This window comes from Kogia breviceps, chromosome 6 (assembly GCF_026419965.1).
Source record: "Kogia breviceps isolate mKogBre1 chromosome 6, mKogBre1 haplotype 1, whole genome shotgun sequence".
NCBI classification, from domain to species: domain Eukaryota; kingdom Metazoa; phylum Chordata; class Mammalia; order Artiodactyla; family Physeteridae; genus Kogia; species Kogia breviceps.
In genome coordinates this window covers 84,224,590-84,245,424 of record NC_081315.1, presented here as the reverse complement: position 1 = coordinate 84,245,424, position 20,835 = coordinate 84,224,590, and the positions used below count along the sequence as shown (strand labels likewise).

At 37.5% G+C, this 20,835-nt stretch overlaps 1 protein-coding gene and 2 pseudogenes across 1 annotated transcript in view; 2 read left to right on the top strand and 1 right to left on the bottom strand.

Moving 5' to 3' along the window:
- Positions 1 to 3,811: 3,811 nt before the first annotated feature.
- On the bottom strand, positions 3,812 to 5,727 carry LOC131758689 (bifunctional methylenetetrahydrofolate dehydrogenase/cyclohydrolase, mitochondrial-like; annotated as a pseudogene).
- A 5,726-nt stretch (positions 5,728 to 11,453) lies between these two features.
- LOC131758178 (small ribosomal subunit protein eS24 pseudogene) lies at positions 11,454 to 11,829 on the top strand (annotated as a pseudogene).
- Positions 11,830 to 13,650: 1,821 nt separating this feature from the next.
- Positions 13,651 to 20,835, top strand: part of KLB (klotho beta) — a 38,882-nt gene continuing 31,697 nt past the window's right edge. Inside the window, 1 exon segment of the mRNA XM_059067044.2 lies at positions 13,651 to 14,475. Coding sequence (XP_058923027.1) covers positions 13,651 to 14,475 — 825 coding nt within the window.

Genomic DNA, 20,835 nt, shown 5'->3' with positions numbered 1-20,835 from the left:
GGCGCAGTGGTTGAGAATCCACCTGCCAATGAAGAGGACAGGGTTCGAGCACTGGCCTGGGAAGATCCCACATGTCGCGGAGCAACTAAGCCCATGCGCCACAACTACTGAGCCTGCGCTCTAGAGCCCGCAAGCCACAACTGATGAAGGCTGCACGCTTAGAGCCCGTGCGCCGCAGCGGGAGAGGCCACCACAGTGGGAAGCCCGCGCACCACAGCAAGGGGTAGACCCCGCTCTCTGCAACTAGAGAAAGCACACACACAGTAACGAAGACACAACTCAGCCAAAAATAAATAAAATAAAATAAATAAATTTATTTTAAGAAAAAAGAAAAAGAAAATAGAGCATGTTGTAGTATACCGTGTATGGTGTGTGTTCATATTTATGGTTTTTAAAAGTACAAAAAGTGTGTGTGTATGTGTGTGTGTGTGTGTGTGTGTGTGTGTGTGTGTGTGTGTGTGTGTGTAAAGATAGACTCCAAATGTTAACAGGGGGACTTTAGCTTTTTGCTCCATATTCTTTTATTTTTACTCTTTTAAAATCACCTCTTAATAATTTGTTTCTAGTATTTTAAGGAATTTGAATTCTAAAAAGAAACGGAAGTCAGGTATCTATTCAGATCTTCTGAATCAGTCTCCGGGGTGGAGATTGAGCGTATGTATTTTTTAAAACTCAAGAGGTGATTCTGATGCATAGCAAAAATTGAGAATGTGGAAAACAGTACAGAAATTCCTCAAAAAATTAAACATAGAATTTCCATATGATCCAGCAGTTCCACTTCTGGGTATACATTCCAAAGAATTGAAAGCGGGGACTCTAACTGGTATTTATATACTCATATTCATAGCAGCGTTATTCACAATAAGCAAAAGCTAGAAACAACCCAAATGTTCATCAATGGATGAATGGATAAACAATATGTGGTATAGCCACACAATTGAATACTGTTCAGCCTTAGAAGAGAATTAAATTCTGACACATGTTACAAATGGATGAACCATTATGAAAACATAATGCTAAGTGAAATAAGACACACACAAAAGGACAGGTATTGTGTGATTCTATTTATGTGAGATACCTGGAGAAGCCAAATTCATATAGATGCAGAAAGTAGATTGTTGATTGCTGGAGGCTCAGGGGAGGGGAAATTGGGGGGTTATTGTTGAATGTGTACACAGTTTCAGTTTGGGAAGATGACCGAATTCTGGAGATGGATGATGGTGATGGTGGCACAACAATATGAACGCACTTAAGGCCACTGAACTGTACATTTAAAAATGGTTAAAATGGTAAATGTCATGTTACGTAGATTTTACCACAATAAAAATGTTTTTAAAGACTTGAGAAAAACTACTTTTTCACTTCTTCTTGTGTGATGCATCTCCATTTATTTCTAAAGCTTCAACTATTGTCTATATACTGATAATGCGCACATCTATACCTTCAGAAAAAATATTTCCTCAAACTTCAGTCTCAAATACTACCTGGTCATCAGATATCTCATACCTCAAACTCAAAATGTTTAAAACACCATCTTCTTTCCGAAGTCTTCTGTATTCTGTTTTACCCAGTTGCCCAAATCAGAACTCTGGGTCATCATTGGCTCCTTCTTCTCCTAAACTCAGTCTCAACATCCAATTGATTATTGAGGCCTGTTGATATTATCTTCGGCTGCGTTGGGTTTTCGTGGCTGCTCGCGGGCTTTCTCTAGTTGCGGCGAGCAGGGGCTACTCTTCAGTGCTCAGGCTTCTCATTGAGGTGGCCTCTCCTGTTGCGAAGCATGGGCTCCAGGCTCGTGGGCTTCAGTAGTTGTGGCACTCGGGCATAGTAGTTGTGGCTCACAGGCTCTAGAGCGCAGGCTCAGTATTTGTGGCTCACGGGTCCAGTCGCTCCATGGCATGTGGGATCTTCACGGACCAGGGTTCGAACCCGTTTCCCCTGCATTGGCAGGCAGATTCTTAACCACTGCGCCACCAGGGAAGCCCTTCTAACTAGTTCGTGAACTTGTCTCTTTCTCGCCACCTACACTACTACTACCTTTGTTCAAGCCAAATCATTTTTCACTCAGATTAACAGAAGAGCCTCTTAAACAATCTCCCTGCCCCCAGGATTACCCACTCCCTGCCAGAGTGATTCTCCTAGAGTGCAGATCTGATCAGGGCACTCTCCTGTGGCAGAGGATGCTAGCTAAACACCAAAATGTGTGCTCTCCCTTCCACAGCATTGAATATAGAGTAAAGAATAGAGTGTCCAGCCAGCCTTTCCTCTACAGGTGGCCACAAATCTATAAGATTTATGAATACTGTGACATCTTCAGTTTTAAATTCCAGCCCCCAGCAAAGTGCTTGATCCACAGGAAATAGTCAACAAAGATTTGTTGAATGAACAGATGAATGATTAAATGATGAATTCTGGCCTCTAATATCTTGGTCTCAAAACGCTCATCTATAAAATAAAGGGCTGACCTAGATGACCTCTAAAGACCCTTCCAGCTGTAAAATTCTGTCATTTGTACAAAGCATTGTGAAGTGATGTGTTTTTTGGGGGTTTTTTTTGTTTGCTGTATGCGGGCCTCCCACTGTTGTGGCCTCTCCCGTTGTGGACCACAGGCTCCGGACGCGCAGGCCCAGTGGCCATGGCTCACGGGCCCAGCCGTTCTGCGGCATGTGAGATCTTCCCGGACCGGGGCACGAACCCACGTCCCCTGCATCGGCAGGCGGACTCTCAACCACTGCGCCACCAGGGAAGCCCTAAAGTGATGTTTTGAATGTAGAATTCCTAAAGTGTTTATATCTGTCCCACTTACCTGGTACTTGGCAGATGCTATTTATATTCTTAGACATTTTATGGTTTTTATTATGCTTTTTCCTTGACTAAACTGTATACTCTTTGAGGGCAGGGACATATATATAGTTCTCCTAGGACCTAAGATGGGTCATTTTATGAGTAAAATATTGAATAAATGTTTGATAATTGTTTAGGAAAGATGATGCCCTATCCTGATTCACTAAGTCATGATAAATACTTCATGAATTCATAGTCTGTTTTCATAAATATTTAGAAATTTTTAATCTCAGTATTAAGTCATTGTCATCATAAAATTTCTTCATATGTGTTTTTTCTTTCCTTCTTTTTTTTTCATTCTATACCAGTCAGTGTTTTATTTAAAAAAACAAAATGAAGCAAAAAAGTCCTTTAATCAGAAAGTCTGATTAAATTCAGTATTAACTCAAGTTCTCAGAAATCAATCGAGGAAAGCCAACAGGTGCATCAGAGAAAAGCTGGTAGCTGTTGACAGTTATTTGATGGAAAAGTAAGTTGCATACTTATACAAGCTGCCCTAATGACCATCAAGCCAAGTTATGTTGTTCAAATACAGGTTTCAAGATACACTAAAGAAACCATACAGACACCCCTACCAGTATAAAAATTTGACAATGAAGTTGAAGGATGTAGGAAAGTCAATTATGACAACACACATGAATAATTTATTAAATAAGACTATCAATCCTAGAAAACTAAAATGGGGAGAACTCAGGAACGGTAATGAACATAAAACGAGGGCTAATAGCAAATGAAACAACTCCAAACATTTTCCCAATGACTAAGCTACAAAATGACAGCTTAGGAGACTATTAACATGTAGTTTTTCTTCTGGCTATCAATCAATACATATATTAAATTAGGGTAATTTTTTTTCTACTCAATTACCATCATTTCTTTCTTTTTACCTTTTCCCTAATTTTCTCTTGCAACATTTTTCCTTTGGCTTGACCAGTTGACTCAAAAGGTTTGGAACCTAAAGTGAGCATCAACTCATTATTGGAATAGCACTTGGGAAATGCAATCGTAGAAAAGACAAATTTGTGCAGCATTGGTGGTACAGTGGTGAGCATAGCTGCCCTCCTAAAAAAGACAAATTTTAACTGAAGTGGCTTGACAAAGTTAGGCAGCCATTCTCAGTGTGACAGTGTCCGCCTGTTAATCAGTAGGTTAATGGCTTCTCTTGGCTGGATCGCATGACCCCGCACGATAGTGGTGTGCTCCCTGGTGGGTAACTGCAGAGCTATGTGTGCAAACACCTGCCCATTTAAGCTTACAAATAAATACAAAGCACTGTTTTAAACCATTTAAGTAGAATAAATATTGCATTTCTATCGGCCTGGTTTTCCTCGTGAACTAGCTTGGAGTGCTGTGCGTGACACAGAAGACACAATAGTTAATTACTTGCTACTCCAAGCTCCTTAGACTTCAGCACTTCCCGCTCTTCAAGCCTCAGCACTTTTTTTGCAGCAGTAATGGTATTCTTCATTAGCATTGCCACTGTCATGGGACCAACACCCACCAGGGACTGGGGTGATGTAACCAGCTTTCTTCCCAACTCCTTCAAAATCCACATCTCCGGGCTTCCCTGGTGGTGCAGGGGTTGAGAGTCCGCCTGCCGATGCTAGGGGACACGGGTTCATGCCCCGGTCCGGGAAGATCCCACATGCCGCAGAGCGGCTGGGCCTGTGAGCCGTGGCCGCTGAGCCTGCGCGTCCGGAGCCTGTGCTCCGCAACGGGAGAGGCCACAACGTGAGAGGCCCACGTACCACACACACACACACATAAAAATCCGCATCTCCAACCAACTTGGGTTTAGCAGTTATGGGATCTCGAATTCTATTTATTCCCACATCAATGACAGCTGCTCCTTCCTTAATCATATTGGCTGTGATCAGATTTGGAATGCCTCCAACGGAGACCACAATATCTGCAAGAGCTGTATGTTTCTTCAGCTGTTCCTTGGGAGTGTATGGATGAGAAATTGTGACAGCGACATCCCCTCCAGGATGTTCGTGCATGCCATCGGTGTGTAGTAACACTGCAATGGGCACTCCAACATTTTTTTTTTTTTTTTTTTTGGCGGTACGCGGGCCTCTCACCGTTGTGGCCTCTCGCGTTGCGGAGCACAGGCTCCGGAAGCTCAGGCTCAGCGGCCACGGCTCACGGGCCCAGCCGTTCGGAGGCATGTGGGATCTTCCCGGACCGGGGCGTGAACCCGTGTCCCCTGCATCGGCAGGTGGACTCTCAACCACTGCGCCACCAGGGAAGCCCTCACTCCAACATATTTTGACCTTCCAACCACACCCACACCCACATTCTTCCCTAGGGTTGGAATGCCAATTTGCTTAATTATTTCCTACACACCCCATGGAGTAGCTGGTAACATGGAATTCTGGTCCAAACACATTTGCCCTATGTTAACTACATTAAAGCCATCACCATCTTTGTCTGGAGAAACAGCATTGCAGATCTTTCTCTCATCAATGTGCTCTGGAAGAGGCAGCTGAACGAGGAGCCATCTACGTTATCATCATTATTTCGTTTATTGATTAAATTCAACAGTTCTTCCTCCGAAATTGAAGCTGGTTTCACAGTTGTCTCACGGTTGATTGGCACATCGGCAGCTGCTCTGGTTTTGTGGAGGACACAGGAGGGACTTGCGGTATTCTTGCCAACCAGAACCACGCTCAGGTGCGGTCTTTTGTTGCCTTGACGCCACCCTCACTTCCACCTCCTGCTGCACTTCCTGCTTGATCTGCTTGGCAAGTTTCCTTCCCAGAAATGACAACGCCTTCATTTCAGAGTGCCGTGAGGTGGAAGGGACGATGGTGGAGGCAACAGCTCTGCACCAGGCCAAAGCAGCAGGGTGGCCAAAGCGGATACAAGGGACGCTGCAGCCATGGCCAGCACCCTCTCTTTAATTCTTTAAAAAAAAAAAAAAGAAAAAAAGCCAAGACATTGAAGCAACCTAAGTGCCCCATCAACAGATGAATGAATAAAGAAGATGTGATATATATATTCCATTATATATATAATGTATATATTACATACTATGTATATAGTATGTATAATATATATAGTAATATATACTATAGTACATATATAATGGAATATTACTCAGCCATAAGAAAAGGAATGAAACCCTACCATTTGCAGAAACATAGATGGACCTAGAGATTATCATGCTAAGTAAAGTAAGTCAGAAAGAAAAAGACAAATACCATATGATATCACCTATTTGTGGAGTCTAAAATATGACACATGAACTTATTTACAAAGTAGAAACAGACTCACAGACATAGAAAACAAATCTATGGTTACCAAAGGGAAAGGGGAAGAGGTGGGATAAATTAGGAGTAAGGGATTAACAGATACATATCACTATATATAAAATAGATAAACAACAAAGATTTACTTTTCAGCACAGGAAACTATATTCAATATCTTGTAACAATCTATAATGGAAAAGAATTTGAAGCTGTACACCTGAAACTAACACAATATTGTAAATCAACTATAGTTAAATAAAAATAAATTTTAAAAAATACTCAGTACATATTTCAAAACTTAGCCTTTGTAAATTAACTTTTTTAAATTAAAAGACTTTTATTGAGCTTTATTGAGCTTTTATATAGCTTCCATACACTCCATCACTCCCTCTCCCCACATTTCCCTTATTTTTAACATCTTGCATTAGTGTGGTATATTTGTTATAATTGGTAAGCCAATATTGATATATTACTAATTAAAGTTCATAGTTTACATTAGGGTTCACTCTTTTCTAAAAATTAATTTATTAATTAATTTATTTTGGTTGCGTTGGGTCTTTGTTGCTGCACGCGGGTTATCTCTAGTGTTGAGCGGTGGTTACTCTTCATTGTAGTGCACGGTCTTCTCATTGTGGTGGCTTCTCTTGTTGTGGAGCATGGGCTCTAGGCACATGGGCTTAGTTGTGGCATGCAGGCTCAGTAGTTGTGGCTCACAGACTCTAGAGCGCAGGCTCAGTAGTTGTGGCACATGGGCTTAGTTGCTCTGTGGCGTGAGGGATCTTCCTGAACCAGGGCTCGAACCCATGTCCCCTGTATTGGCAGGTGGATTCTTAACCATTGTGCCACCAGGGAAGTCCCAGCGTTCACTCTTTTTGTTGTACATTCTAAGGGTTTTGATTAATGGGTCCAACATTACAGTACCCTAGAAAATATTCCTTTCACTGCCCTAAAAATCCCCTGTGATCCACCTATTCATCCCTTCCTCTCCCCAGTACTTGGGGACCACTGATCTTTTTACAGCTTAACATATATTATAGTTCGAATCATACAATATGTAGCTTTTTCAGATTGGTTTCTTTCACTTAGTAATGTACATTTAAGGCTCCTCCATGTCTTTTCCTAGCTTAATACCTCATTTCTTCTTATCACTGAATAATATTCCATTATATGGATATGACACAGCTTTGTTTATCCACTCACCTATTAAGTGACATGTTGGTTGCTTCCAAGTTTTGGCAATTATGAATAAAGCTTCTACACACATTCATGTGCAGGTTTTTGTGTGGACATAAATTTTCAGTTCATTTGGGGAAATACCAAGGAGTATGATTGCTGGATAGTGTGATAAGAGTATGTTTTGTAAGAAACTTATAAGTAGTTTTGTAAAAAATTTCCAAGTTGCCTTCCAAATGGTCCATAAGTTTTTGCATTCCCACCAACAATAAATAATAGTTTCTGTTGCTCCACAACCTTGCCAGCATTTGGTGTTTTCAGTGTTTTGGATTTTGACCATTCTAATAGGTATGTACCAGTATCTCATTGTTTTAATTTGCAATTCCCTAATGACATATAATGTGGAGTATCTTTTTTCATATACTTATTTGCCATCTGTGTATTTTCTTTGCTGAGATGTTTGTTCAGATTTTTTTGCATCCTTTTAATTGGATTTTTTATTATTGTTTTTGTAGAGTTTTAGCATTCTTTGTACATTTTGGATACTAGTGCTTTAATGATGTTTATCTGTTTTGCACAGATTTTCTCCTAATGTGTGGATAATCTTTTCATCCTCTTAATAATGTCTTTTGCAGAGCAGAAGCTTTTGGCTTTTTGGGTTTTTGTTTGTTTTGTTTTGTTTTGTTTTAAATGAAATTTAACTTGTCAATTTTTTTCTTTGTTGGGTCATGTTTTTGGTGTTATATCTAACAAGTCATTGTCAAACCCAAGGTCTCCTAGATTTTCTTCTATGTTATCTTCTAGAAGTTCTACAGTTTTTCACTTTATATTTAGGTCTGTGATTCACTTTGAGTTAATTTTTGTGAAGTGTGTAAGGTCTTTAACTAGATTCATTTTTTTGCAAGTGGGTGTCCAGTTATTCCAGCATATTTGTTGAAAAGGCTATCCTTACTCCATTGAATTGCTTTTGCTCCTCTGTCAAAGATCAACTGACCATATTTATGGGGGTGTATTTCTGGGCTCTCTATTTTGTACCATTTCTCTGTGTGTCTTTTGCTAATACCACACTGTCTTGATTGCTGTAGCTTAAGAGAAAGTCTTTTTAAAATATTTATTTATTTATTTTGGCTGTGCCAGGTCTTAGTTGTGGCACACAGGATCCTCATTGGGGCATGTGGGACCTTTAGCTGTGGCATGCAAACTCTCAGTTGTGGCAGGCATGTGGGAACTAGTTCTCTGACCAGGGATCAAATTCAGGCCCCCTGCATTGGCAGCGCAGAGTCTTACTCACTGGACCACCAGGGAAGTCCCTAGAGAAAGTCGTAAAGTCAAGTATCATCAGTCCTTGAATTGTCCTTCAATATTATGTTGGCGATTCTGGGTCTTTTGCCTTTCTATATAAACTTTAGGATCAATTTGTCAATATCCATAAAAATAACTGGCTGGGATTTTTAGGGATTGCATTGAATCTATAGATCAAGTTACAGAGAACTCACATCTTGATAATATTTAATTTTCCTATCCATGTACATGGAATCTCTCTCCATTTATTTAGATCTTTCTGATTTCTTTCATCAGAGTTTTGTAATTTTCCTCATATAGATCTTGCACATATTTTGTTAGATTTATACCTAAGTATTTAACTTTATTGGGTGCTAATGTAAATGGTATTATCTTTTTAATTTCAAATTCCAATTGTCCACTGCTGGTAAATAAGAAAACAATTGATTTTTGTATATTAAACTGTACTTTATAACTTTGATATAGTTGCTCACTAGTTCCAGAATTTTTTTTTTTTTTTGGTTAACTCTTTGGGATTTCCTACACTGACAATGATAATCATCTACAAAGACAGTCTTATTTCTTGCTTCCTGATCTATAAAAATAATAATTTTTATTTCCTTTTCTTGTCTTATTACATTAACTAGGACTTCTGGTGTGATGTTGAACAGAAGTGGTGAGAGTAGAAATCCTTGCCTTGTTCCTAATCTTAGCAGGAAACTATCTAATTTCTCATCAATAAAATTTTATACCTAATATTGACTTTTTTATGTTCATTTTTGTTATTAAAAGTAAAAATTTTTAATATATAAAATAAAGGAAATAATTATAACCTATTTTTCACCATCCAAACACAATATGGTAAAATGTGGGTATTTTCTTATAATTCTATGTATTGGTTATAGCTTTTATTACATCATTATAATCATACTATTATTCAATTTATTGTCTGGATTTTTTCAGTTAGTTTTTTATCTTCAACATTTTAATGTTACTATATATTCTTTGAAAATGTTAATGACTCTACAACATTTCACCAAATAAATATTTCATGCTTTAGGTAATTATTCTCTTATGAATGAATCCTTACATTATTTTTAATTTCCTCCTGTTATAAATAATGATGCTATAAAAATATTTGCACATATAGCATTTTATATATTTGTAATAACTTGTGATATTTTTCTGTAGTTATTAGATTAAAAGATATGACAGGGCTTCCCTGGTGGCACAGTGGTTGAGAGTCCGCCTGCCAGTGCAGGGGACAGAGGTTCGTGCCCCGGTCCGGGAAGATTCCACATGCCATGGAGCGGCTAGGCCCGTGAGCCATGGCCACTGAGCCTGCGCATCCGGAGCCTGTGCTTCTCAACAGGAGAGGCCACAACAGTGAGAGGCCCGCATACCACACACACAAAAAAAAAAGACAAAAATCTAAGGTTCATGTTATATTGAAAAATTGTTTTCCATGAGTATTGTACAAATTTATTTTCTAATCAGCAATGTCCTACAAGCTCATCAACACTGATTTTCATTACTTATATTTAGTTTTGCTAATTGTATAAAAGAAAATATTATATAGTTATTTTTGTATGTGTTTTTAGTTACTGGTCATTTAAATTTATTTCGTTAGCTACACAGTCCTCTTTGTATATTTTTCACTCATGTTGTTTGTCCATTTATTTGATTTAGAGTATTTTTCTTATTGGTTTGAAATGAAATACTTATATAACAAAAAGTTAGCCATTTTCTTTCTATATCTGCTCATTTTTCAAGTTTGTTATTAGTCTTCCAATTTTTATTTTTTCAAATATTTTAATTATAAATTATATGTGATCATATATACATAAGATCATACAAAATATATATTTATATAATTTCATATTTATTTCTGTTTTCTTCTAGAGTTCTGTGGCTCTCTCTTTCTCTCTCTGTCTCTCTCTGTCTCTCTCTCTCTCTCTATATATATATATATATATTTTTTTTTTTTTTTTTGGCTGTGCCACGTGGCTTGTGGGATCTTATTTCCCCATCCAGGGATTGAACCTGGGCCCTCAGCAGTGAAAGTACAGAGTCCTAACCACCGGACTGCCAAGGAATTCCCTATATATATACTTTTTTTAAATTGTGGTAAAATACACATTACATAAAATTTACCATCTTAAATGTCTGTGGCTATATATTTTTGAAATAAATATATTTGTGAGGGTGCAAATTATTACATTAAATTTTATTTTTAATAATCATTTCATAATACATACATATATATCAAATCATTATGTTGTATACCTTAAACTAAAATGATTTCATACATCAATTAAATCTCAATAAACCTAGAAGTGGTTTTTTTTGGCACGCCACACAGCATGCAAGATCTTAGTCCCCCGACCAGGGATCAAATCTGCACCCCCTGTAGTGGATGCATGGAGTCTAAGCCACTGGACCACCAGGGAAGTCCCAAACCTGGAAGATTTTTATTTTAAAATAGGGAATTAACTGCATCAATTCCATTCACTTAACAGACAGTGATTAAGCATTTACTCTGATAAGCAATGATAAAAATTTAGATAAGAGATATATTCTTACAGTCTAGTAAGGGAGACAAACAATTCCTGGATTATGTGATAAATACAGTGATAGAGGTATACATAGTATACCATAGGTACATTCCTTCATTCAGCATATACTTTAGGCCCCAGTTATTCAACAGGGAACCAAACAGTAACGGTCTTTATTTTTAAAAGAGAGAGAGATGACAGTCAAACAGAGGATACAAATAAATGTATTGTATGTTAAGTGTCAAAACAGCAAAAGCATGGGTTGCCATGGGGACACAGAGAATATCCATCTAAATCATATCAAACTGGCTTTTTTCACTCCCTGGCTGCCTGAGGATCAACTGCCATCATGAATGACACTGTAACTATCTGGACCAGGAAGTTCATAACCAAATGACTACTTCAGCAGAAACAACTGGTCACTGACATCCTTCTTCCTGGGAACACAACAGTACCTAAGACAGAAATTCGAGAAAAACTAGCTAAAATGTACAAGACCACACCAGATGTCATCTCTGTATTTGGATTCAGAACCTATTTTGGTGGTAACAAGACAGCTGATTTACAGTTCCTTAGATTACACCCCAAAAAATGAACCCAGACATAGACTTGCAAGACGTGGCCTGTGTGAGAAGAAGCATACCTCAAGCAAGCAGCACAAGGAATGCAAGAACAGAATGAAGAAAGGTCAGGGGACTGTAAGGCCAACGTTAACGCTGGCATAACGTGAGCTGGAGATTGGACACAGGTGGAGTATATTCTGCAGTGACTTTATCTGCAGCGATTGTGAAGATTTTTCACAAGCGGATTGATAAACTAAAAACTTTTTCAAATCTAAATTTAAAAATAAATAAAATCAAACTGGGGAGTCAAAAAGGCTTTCCAGAGGAGGTACTGAAGTTTTGAAAAACAGGTAGACATGAGCTGGTTGAAGGGCGGAGAACACATCCTATGCAGAGAGCAGAGAGCACATGTACCAAGGCACAGGGATGGGGCTGATTAACGTGTGCACAGCTATTTAGAAGTTATTTGTTATGGCTGCAGAGAAGGGGGTTACTTGTGGTTAACGGATGAGAAATGAAGCTAAAAATGTAGGCAGGAGCCAGAACTTAGTGTCTCTTATGCTAAATCCTAGCGTCACTTCCTGAATAATCCTTACCTTTCACATAAAAATAAGTAATGTTCACCGAGCACTTACTATGTATGTGTCAGTATCTGCTCAAAGTGCTTCACATGTATTAACTCATTTAATCCTCACAATACTTCAGGCAGTTGATACTATTATTATGCCTTATCTTACATGAGAGGAAACTGAGGGGCAGAAAAGTGAAAGAACTTGTCCCCAGTCACACAGCTGTATGACTGGCAGTCTAATTCCAGGGGCCAAACTATTAACCACTCTTCCTCTTATTAGTATGTGATGCTTCAAATATTTAAAACTTTAACTTTTTTCAAGGTTATTTGGAGGCTATAGCTTCTGTAATATTTCTTTTTATTTATTCTTTTTGCAGACAATGCTCTTTATTTATTTATTTTTTTTTTTTTTGCGGTATGCGGGCCTCTCACTGTTGTGGCCTCTCCCGTTGCGGAGCACAGGCTCCGGACGCGCAGGCCTAGCGGCCATGGCTCACGGGCCCAGCCGCTCCGCGGCATGTGTGATCTTCCCGGACCGGGGCACGAACCCGTGTCTCCTGCATCGGCAGGCGGATTCTCAACCACTGCGCCACCAGGGAAGCCCCAGACAATGCTCTTTAAATTGTTTTTATATCTGAAGGTAGTAAAGAGCTTCACTATTTTCTTTTTCAGTTTTTTTTTAATGATTGCCTATTTATTCTTTAAGTGAACTTCCACAATAATTTTGTTGACCTAAAATTTGGGATTAGAGGACTTTGGTTAAAAGTGCATTAAATGTATAAATTAAATTGGAAATGACTCAATGTTTCCACCCAAACACTTATCCAGTGTTTCAATGTTATATATTTCTTCATTCATCTTTTTTTTTTAATTTATAAAGATGCTTTTATAGTTTTCTTAAAATAGGTAGCATTTAATAAGATTATTCTTAGATGTGTTGTAATTTTCGTGGAAGTGTAATATCTTATGTTTTTTAATTCTTTATTTTTGGCATATAGGAATGCTATTTATTTGTCCATAAGATTGTTTTTCCTGAAATGTGAAAAATAAAATTACCACTCAAAAACTATAAAAATAGAAAAGGTATACATTTTGCTCAATAATGTCCAAAACAGTCAGAAAAGATTTGGATCCATATGAAAGGCTACAAAGAAACTATGGCATTTTATTCACTGTTGATGTGTGTTTGTTAACACATTGGAACTATTGTCACATGCATTTCCATCTAATTTTTCCAATAATAAGAGAGAAGGTGACGTGTTGGTGAGTGTAATAGAGCCCCCTCCCTCAAATTACGTTGCTCTCCATGACCCATCCTAAGTCTCACAGTTCAAGCTAATCATTGACAGAGCTTTACAATCACAAGCTTTTTTACTGAAGCGTTGATAAGACAGTCGAGCAGCTAGTGGCAAATGAAGCCAGGCTGTGCGGCATGATCTCCAGGGAATGAATGGATTTTCTTCAGCACCGATGAAAGAAACATACACTATAGGAAAACAATGTCCAGCGGGGGACTGCAAAGATCTGTCATCCTGTCAGCATTTATTCTCCTTCAAGCTGTTACTGGATTCTCTGGAGACGGAAGAGCTATATGGTCTAAAAATCCTAATTTTAGTCCGGTAAATGAAAGCCAGCTGTTTCTCTATGACACTTTTCCTAAAAACTTTTTCTGGGGCGTTGGGACTGGAGCATTTCAAGTGGAAGGGAATTGGAAGACAGACGGAAAAGGACCCTCTATATGGGATCATTTCATCCATACACACCTTAAAAATGTCAACGGCACAAATAGTTCCAGTGACAGTTACATTTTTCTGGAAAAAGACTTATCAGCCCTGGATTTTTTAGGCGTTTCTTTTTATCAATTTTCAATTTCCTGGCCAAGGCTTTTCCCCGATGGAACAGTATCAGCTGCTAACGCAAAAGGTCTCCAGTACTATAATACTCTTCTCAACGCTCTGGTACTTAGAAACGTTGAACCTATAGTTACTTTATACCATTGGGATTTGCCTTTGGCGCTGCAAGAAAAATATGGGGGGTGGAAAAATGAAACCATAATAGATATCTTCAATGACTATGCCACATACTGCTTCCAGACGTTTGGGGACCGAGTCAAATACTGGATTACAATTCACAACCCGTATCTGGTCGCTTGGCATGGGTATGGGACAGGTATCCATGCACCTGGAGAGAAGGGAAATTTAGCAGCTGTCTACACCGTGGGACACAACCTGATTAAGGTACTGTACAGCTGACTTCTTATTATAGATTCAGAGTATAAAAAGCAGGAGTTTAAAAGAAACTCTAAGAAATGTATTTTCCATTAAAATAACTCCTTTTATTGAAATCAACTCAATTAATTTTAGTCTAATTCACAAGTTCTATCCTCAAATTTCATTCTTAGTGTATGTTTTATCTATCTAAGCTATTATTAATGTATTAATCCAATTATTTTCCTTAAATATTGCACTTTTTAAATTAACTATATTTAAATCTAGTGTTGTACATCAGAGCATGAGAATGTGAGTTTATTTTCATTCTGTGGAAAACCAGTCCTTTATAAATTTAATTGCTGAAACCCTTTTCTGACCACATGCAACAATTTCAGAATTTTATGTTAAGGCATGACCATTTCAAATATGTATTTGTTGTTAGTCTTGCTATTCTTAGTGATATTTAGAAATAGTGAGCTAAATAAATGTTAGCTAATTGATGATACATATTAAATGCAGGAATTGAAATAAATGTATTTCACAGTTGGTTTTATTTGTATTACATGGCAGGAAAGATGAGATTATTTGCTCTAGGAGCTAAAATTAAACTAGTAGCATAAAAACTGGGAAGAATATGCTTTAAGTGTTTTAAAGGAGCATATTTCAAAAGCTAGAGTTTATGTTAGGAAATGCTAAAATGATTAAAAAATAGTGAAAATGTTAGCAAAATAATAGCTAATATTTATTGAGTGCTTACTATTTACCACAGATGACATTAAGCATATTACATGCATTATCACATTTAATCCTTATGATAACCTTATGAACTGGGTCCTATTATTATCCCCATTTTAAAGATGAGCAAACTGAAGCTTAGTGAGATTAAATAACTTGCCCAAGTTTACAGGGTAAAATGAGCTGTTGTCAACATGGAATATATAAATTACAACATTAGTAAACATTGGACGCCTCTATTAAGAATATTTTTAAAAGAGCAGTCTTTCAGGAATTTTCAAGAGATTTCATCTCACATTGAGGCTAATATCTAGAATCAGACTTCACTTTTTGAGCTAAATAGTTTGCTTGGGAAAAATAAATTACACTGGACACCTGCTACCTTTTGAAAATGAAAAAAGCTTTACTAGTAGGGTTTCATAATGTGCTACGAGACGTAATTTGATTTTTTAATAATCAAATGTTAAATATATATAAACAGAAAAATGTATAGGAACATAAAATTACTCCATGTCTAAATTTGCACATACAAAATATGTTAATCCTCTTTTCTTTTTGAACTTTCTGGATTATTATACGTGTGCATTGCACTATGGTTCAGTCACATCTGCCCTTGCAGTTAACAGCTTGCATTACAATCTCAAGGTCATTTACATAACTTTGAATATAGTTGTATATAGAACATATTATTAATATGTGGGTATACTGTGATTTGGCAAATAGGCCTCAAGGGGAGAAAAATTATAGCTATTAGCTATGAAGATTATGATATATATTTTAGAAAAAATATTCCTTTTATTTAGTTCTTTCAATTATTAAAACAATACATGCTTGTGTAAACTGAGAAACATCAGATTGTACCAAAGGGTACACAATGAAAAGTTTAAATTTCTCCCTCCCTCTCTACCTGATAATCCCAACCTCAAGAAAACTAGTATTAGTAGTATTTTATATAGTCTTTTTACAGTTGTCTATGCAAATACATGCACATATATGCTTATTCAACTTTTGTGTAAAGAAAAATATTCTAAATTGTTAAAAAGTTTTTGGTTACCTGGAAAAATGTTAACAGTTAGAATTATCATGAAGAATATGTTTCAGTGGTTCATTTAAAGCCTTAAAAACTGACTGATAAAAATACACAAGAAAAAGTTATAACTAACAAATAGATACTGCTTCCAAACCTATCCTATCAAAGCTATATTTTCAGATGTTTTTCATTTTCCTCTAATTTAAGATAAACTCTGCCTCTAACACAAAATTAACACTCTCTGATAGTAAGATAAATTTTATAGTTTTAAATTGATGGATTACATTTTTAAATTATTATGTTTTCCAAATAATTTATTTCATCCCTTTAAAGTTTCTAAATCACAAACCTACATAAGGAGCATGAGGGGTCCCTTGTAATTAGTCAGAAAGTGAACTCTGCTGCATAACCCAGCAGAGTTTATAGCACCAGAGAGAAATCTTGCAATAGTCTGGCGCCTTAGGTGAACCAGATTTTCTCACTTGCTCCCTCTCTGTCCTCTTTTAACATAGAAAAGATTAATTTGATATTTTATGTTGAAATGAAGTATTTCTTCCTTATTATGCCACCTTGTGACCCAGAAGAAGCATTCTTTAGGACTAGTTTTTTGTCCAAGAATATTTATGGAGTTAAAAAACCTAATATAAAACTAAATTCATGGGTGGTTTATAGACCACTTTATTCCCCAATCCTCAGATATTGAAAAGATTTCACAGCGGCTATTGCAATGTTTCTAGTTCCAGGACGATGCTGAAAACGCCATCTCAGTCTGAAATGTCCTGGTTTGCAGGAAACCTAAATGGTCTAGGCAGTCCTGAGACTGACCCAGAATCTAGACTCCACTTTATGCGAAGTTGGTGGCATCTAGAGCAAGTCTCTCAGGTAGAAACTTACCATAATCACTCCTACTACTAAATGCTCCACTCTGAGTTTTTTACAATATTTGGAACAGAGAGAGGGTGACTTTTTTGGCCTTAACCATCTCTAAGCACTGTAATCATAGCTTTATATATTATCTATAATCTTTACAACAACCTTGCCAGGTACCTATTATTATCTTCATTTACAGAGTGACATTTCCACCAAGCATCATGTCACTCCCTTGCATAAAATCCATTAGTGGCTTCCCAAAGTTTTAGGGATAAAGTCTCAAGTTTTCATCAATATCTTCAAGACACAACCCCAGCCTCCATTCCCTCCTTTCAGGCCATCCCCAGCCCTCTCCCATCCCCATCACCAGTGTCGACCCCTTGTACCCTACACTCCACAATAATGCACTACTAGGAGTGCCTTAATTTTACCTTACTATTCCTCTCCACTCAGCCTCTACCAACTCTCTATCCAGCTAGAACATCCTTCTTACTCCCTGCTTTATCCATCTAATGTCCTTCAAAACTCAATTTAGGCGGTCACCAGCTCTAAGTTCTCCTTGACTTGTTAGGGTTAGTGTCCCTCCTGAGGGCTCCCATAATAAAATGTGCTTGCTTTTATCATAGCAGTCTTTTCATATGGTACTTTTCCATCTCCCCCAACTAGCCTGAGAATTCTTTTCAAGAAGAGACTATTTTTCATGTGTTTTATGTTTCCAGCACCTAGCACAGAATATTAGGTACATGATAGGTATTAAGTTTGTGTAATGAGTGGTTTAGGATTTCTGTCTTAAACCTTGTGATCAAAGAACCAATCTCAAGTTCAAAATTCATATTTTATTGCATTCCTGCTAATTCGTGAAATATTGCTTATATTAATCCAGTGGTGTGTTTATAAGTTAGGACTCTTGGTTGCAAGAGACAGAAACTTAATTCAAGTTGGCTTAAGCAAAAATGAGCATTTTCCTGTAAACAGATCACAGGGATGGATGGGCCCAGTAACCAGAACACTCTCAGAAGCCCTTTATCTCAGTCTCTCACATCCATTCCTTCTTGTGGGTTCTCCTCATTCTCTCCTTTGTAGGGGAGAGTTCTCTCTCCCAACTTCAGTTTTTAAAACCCCAGAGACAGATTCTAGCCTGTTTGGCCTATGCACTCATGCCTCAGAGCAGCAGAGCCACAGGTTTTCACGTTAGTAAAGGCAGTAATGGTGTCGGTTTTCATTCTATTTTTAAAGCAGTAAATATACATAATAACTGAAATTTACAGATTCCATCCCCTCCTCCTTAAAGTGAAATATCTGAGAGCCTCTGAGTAAATATGCAGGGAGGTTGGGGGATATGAGATTGCTCATAAGATGGTAACTCATTCAGTTTATTACTCCACTAAATACTGCCAGTTTCCATGATAGTTCTGACCACTTCATGGCTTTACATTATTATCTTTCATAGATGTGAACTGTTTACATAGTACCAGGATTTCTCAACCTGGGCAGTATTGACATATTGGGCCGAATAATTCTTTCTTGTCGCTGTTGTCGAGTTGTCTTGTCGAGTTGTCCTGTGCATTACAGGGCGTTTAGCAGCATCCCTGGCCTCTACCCCCTAGATGACAGTGGCACCCTCCTCCACAGGGTTACAACAACCAAAATTGTCTCCAGACGTTGCCAAATGTCCCCTGGAGTTGGGGGCGGGGGGCAGGACAAAATTTCTCCCCCTTCCCTCCCATGAAAACCACTGACTTAAACCTATCACTTGGCAACTGGTTAAAGACATGAAGCATAAAATCAAGAAGTTTGAAACAGAATCAGTATGAGGGACATAAAACTGTCTCAGTTTTACAAAATTGCCTCAAGGAGATTTTCACCACACCTGTTAGTCGCATACATAGACTCTAATTTATGTCATATCAGGATGTTTTCAGAGAACAAACGATTCTTTAAAAAATGCTAAATGAGGAAATGATGTTGATGATTGTATCTAATTTGGCTTTTCACACTTTGGGAATAAAGACTGTTCCTACTAACTTTGTGTCATTTGCAAAATACTTGAAAGAGTTGCCCCAAACTATTTCTAAATAAAGAGTTGCCCCAAACTAAATATTTCTATTTCTCTTATATAGTTATTTATGAACAAAACCGTAAACTTACTTTTTGAAAGCTTGTACTTTTTTAAGAGCAAAATTCAAGAATTCAAAAAGAATGTTATAGAAACAATATTATAAATATATAAATATTTATCCATTTTTGATGCCATAACACTGTGTTTCACAAAGTTTGGGTATTTTGTGCATCACTTCATGCTGGCTTTTTTGCTGGCTTTTTTGTTTGTTTGTATATCCAAGTACCACATGCACTATTATTTATTAAAACATTTTTCTTTAAAAATGTTTATTTTGAGGGGAGTTCCCTGTTGGTCTAGTAGTTAGGATTCAGTGCTTTCATTTCTGTGGCCCGGGGTTCAATCCCTGGTCAGGGAACCCACAGACCGTGTGGCCAAAAAAAAAAAAAATGTTTATTCTGAAAGGAAATTTTATATCCTATTATACACGAAATACCAGTATTTTCTAATATCCTTAAAATAAATATGTAACATTTAAAATTTTTAAAGTTCATCTTTGTTATGCCCAATGTCATATCCCATACAAAAAGAGAAAGGTGTACCAGCCTTGCAAAAGACCACTGAATATATCAATTTTATTCTGCATTTTAGTATATATTCAGTCGTAAAACCAAACACATTGTGTCATTTTAAAATGTGTCATAAAATGCCTTTTCTTATGTAGTTAAAATAATTTTTAAAATGTAAAATTATTTATTAAATGGGAAAATGCCAATACTTGTTTTTGTATATGAGTTTTTATATATGAGTATTTTATTTTCTGAATTTTTTAAACTTCTTTGAAATAAACTTTTCAGTACAATCTTTAAAGAAATAAACTTATATAAAATAAAATATATGTCAACACTTGTTTGTATTCCACACACAAATAATGAAATGATTTTTTAAATTCCTCAGGGGCTCAAGAGATTGCTTAATACTGTGAAAGAGGGTTTCAGGACAAGAAATGTTGGGAAACTACTCTAGGTCAAGGCCTCACCCATTTGTGCCTGAGCCTAGAATAAGACTTGATTTATTCCCTATTTTTCCACCTCTTTGAGGAACTCTGTCTTAGCATGTATTGGCGTCATTCCCTCAGAGAAGGTCACATGAGGCTGCATATGTATTAGGTGTTCAATAAATAATATTAATTATTTTCTATTTAAGGGAGATCTGCCTTGCTCCAGAAAGTATTTAAAATTTTAATTGAATAAAAGTGGACTTCAGGGGGCTTCCCTGGTGGCGCAGTGGTTGAGAATCTGCCTGCTAATGCAGGGGACACGGGCTCGAGCCCTGGTCTGGGAGGATCCCACGTGCCGCGGAGCAACTAGGCCGTGTGCCACAACTACTGAGCCTGCGCATCTGGAGCCTGTGCTCCGCAACAAGAGAGGCCGCCATAGTGAGAGGCCCGTGCACTGCGATGAAGAGTGGCCCCCGCTTGCCACAACTAGAGAAAGCCCTCGCACAGAAATGAACACCCAACACAGCCAAAAATAAATAAATAATTTTTTTTAAAAAAAATTTTTTTAAGTGGACTTCAGACACACACACACACACACACACGCTCGCACACCAACCCAGATACTGGCATAAACATATAGTCTTTTCAGAACATGCAAATCAATTTCTGTGTATACCAGCTTCTATTAAAAAG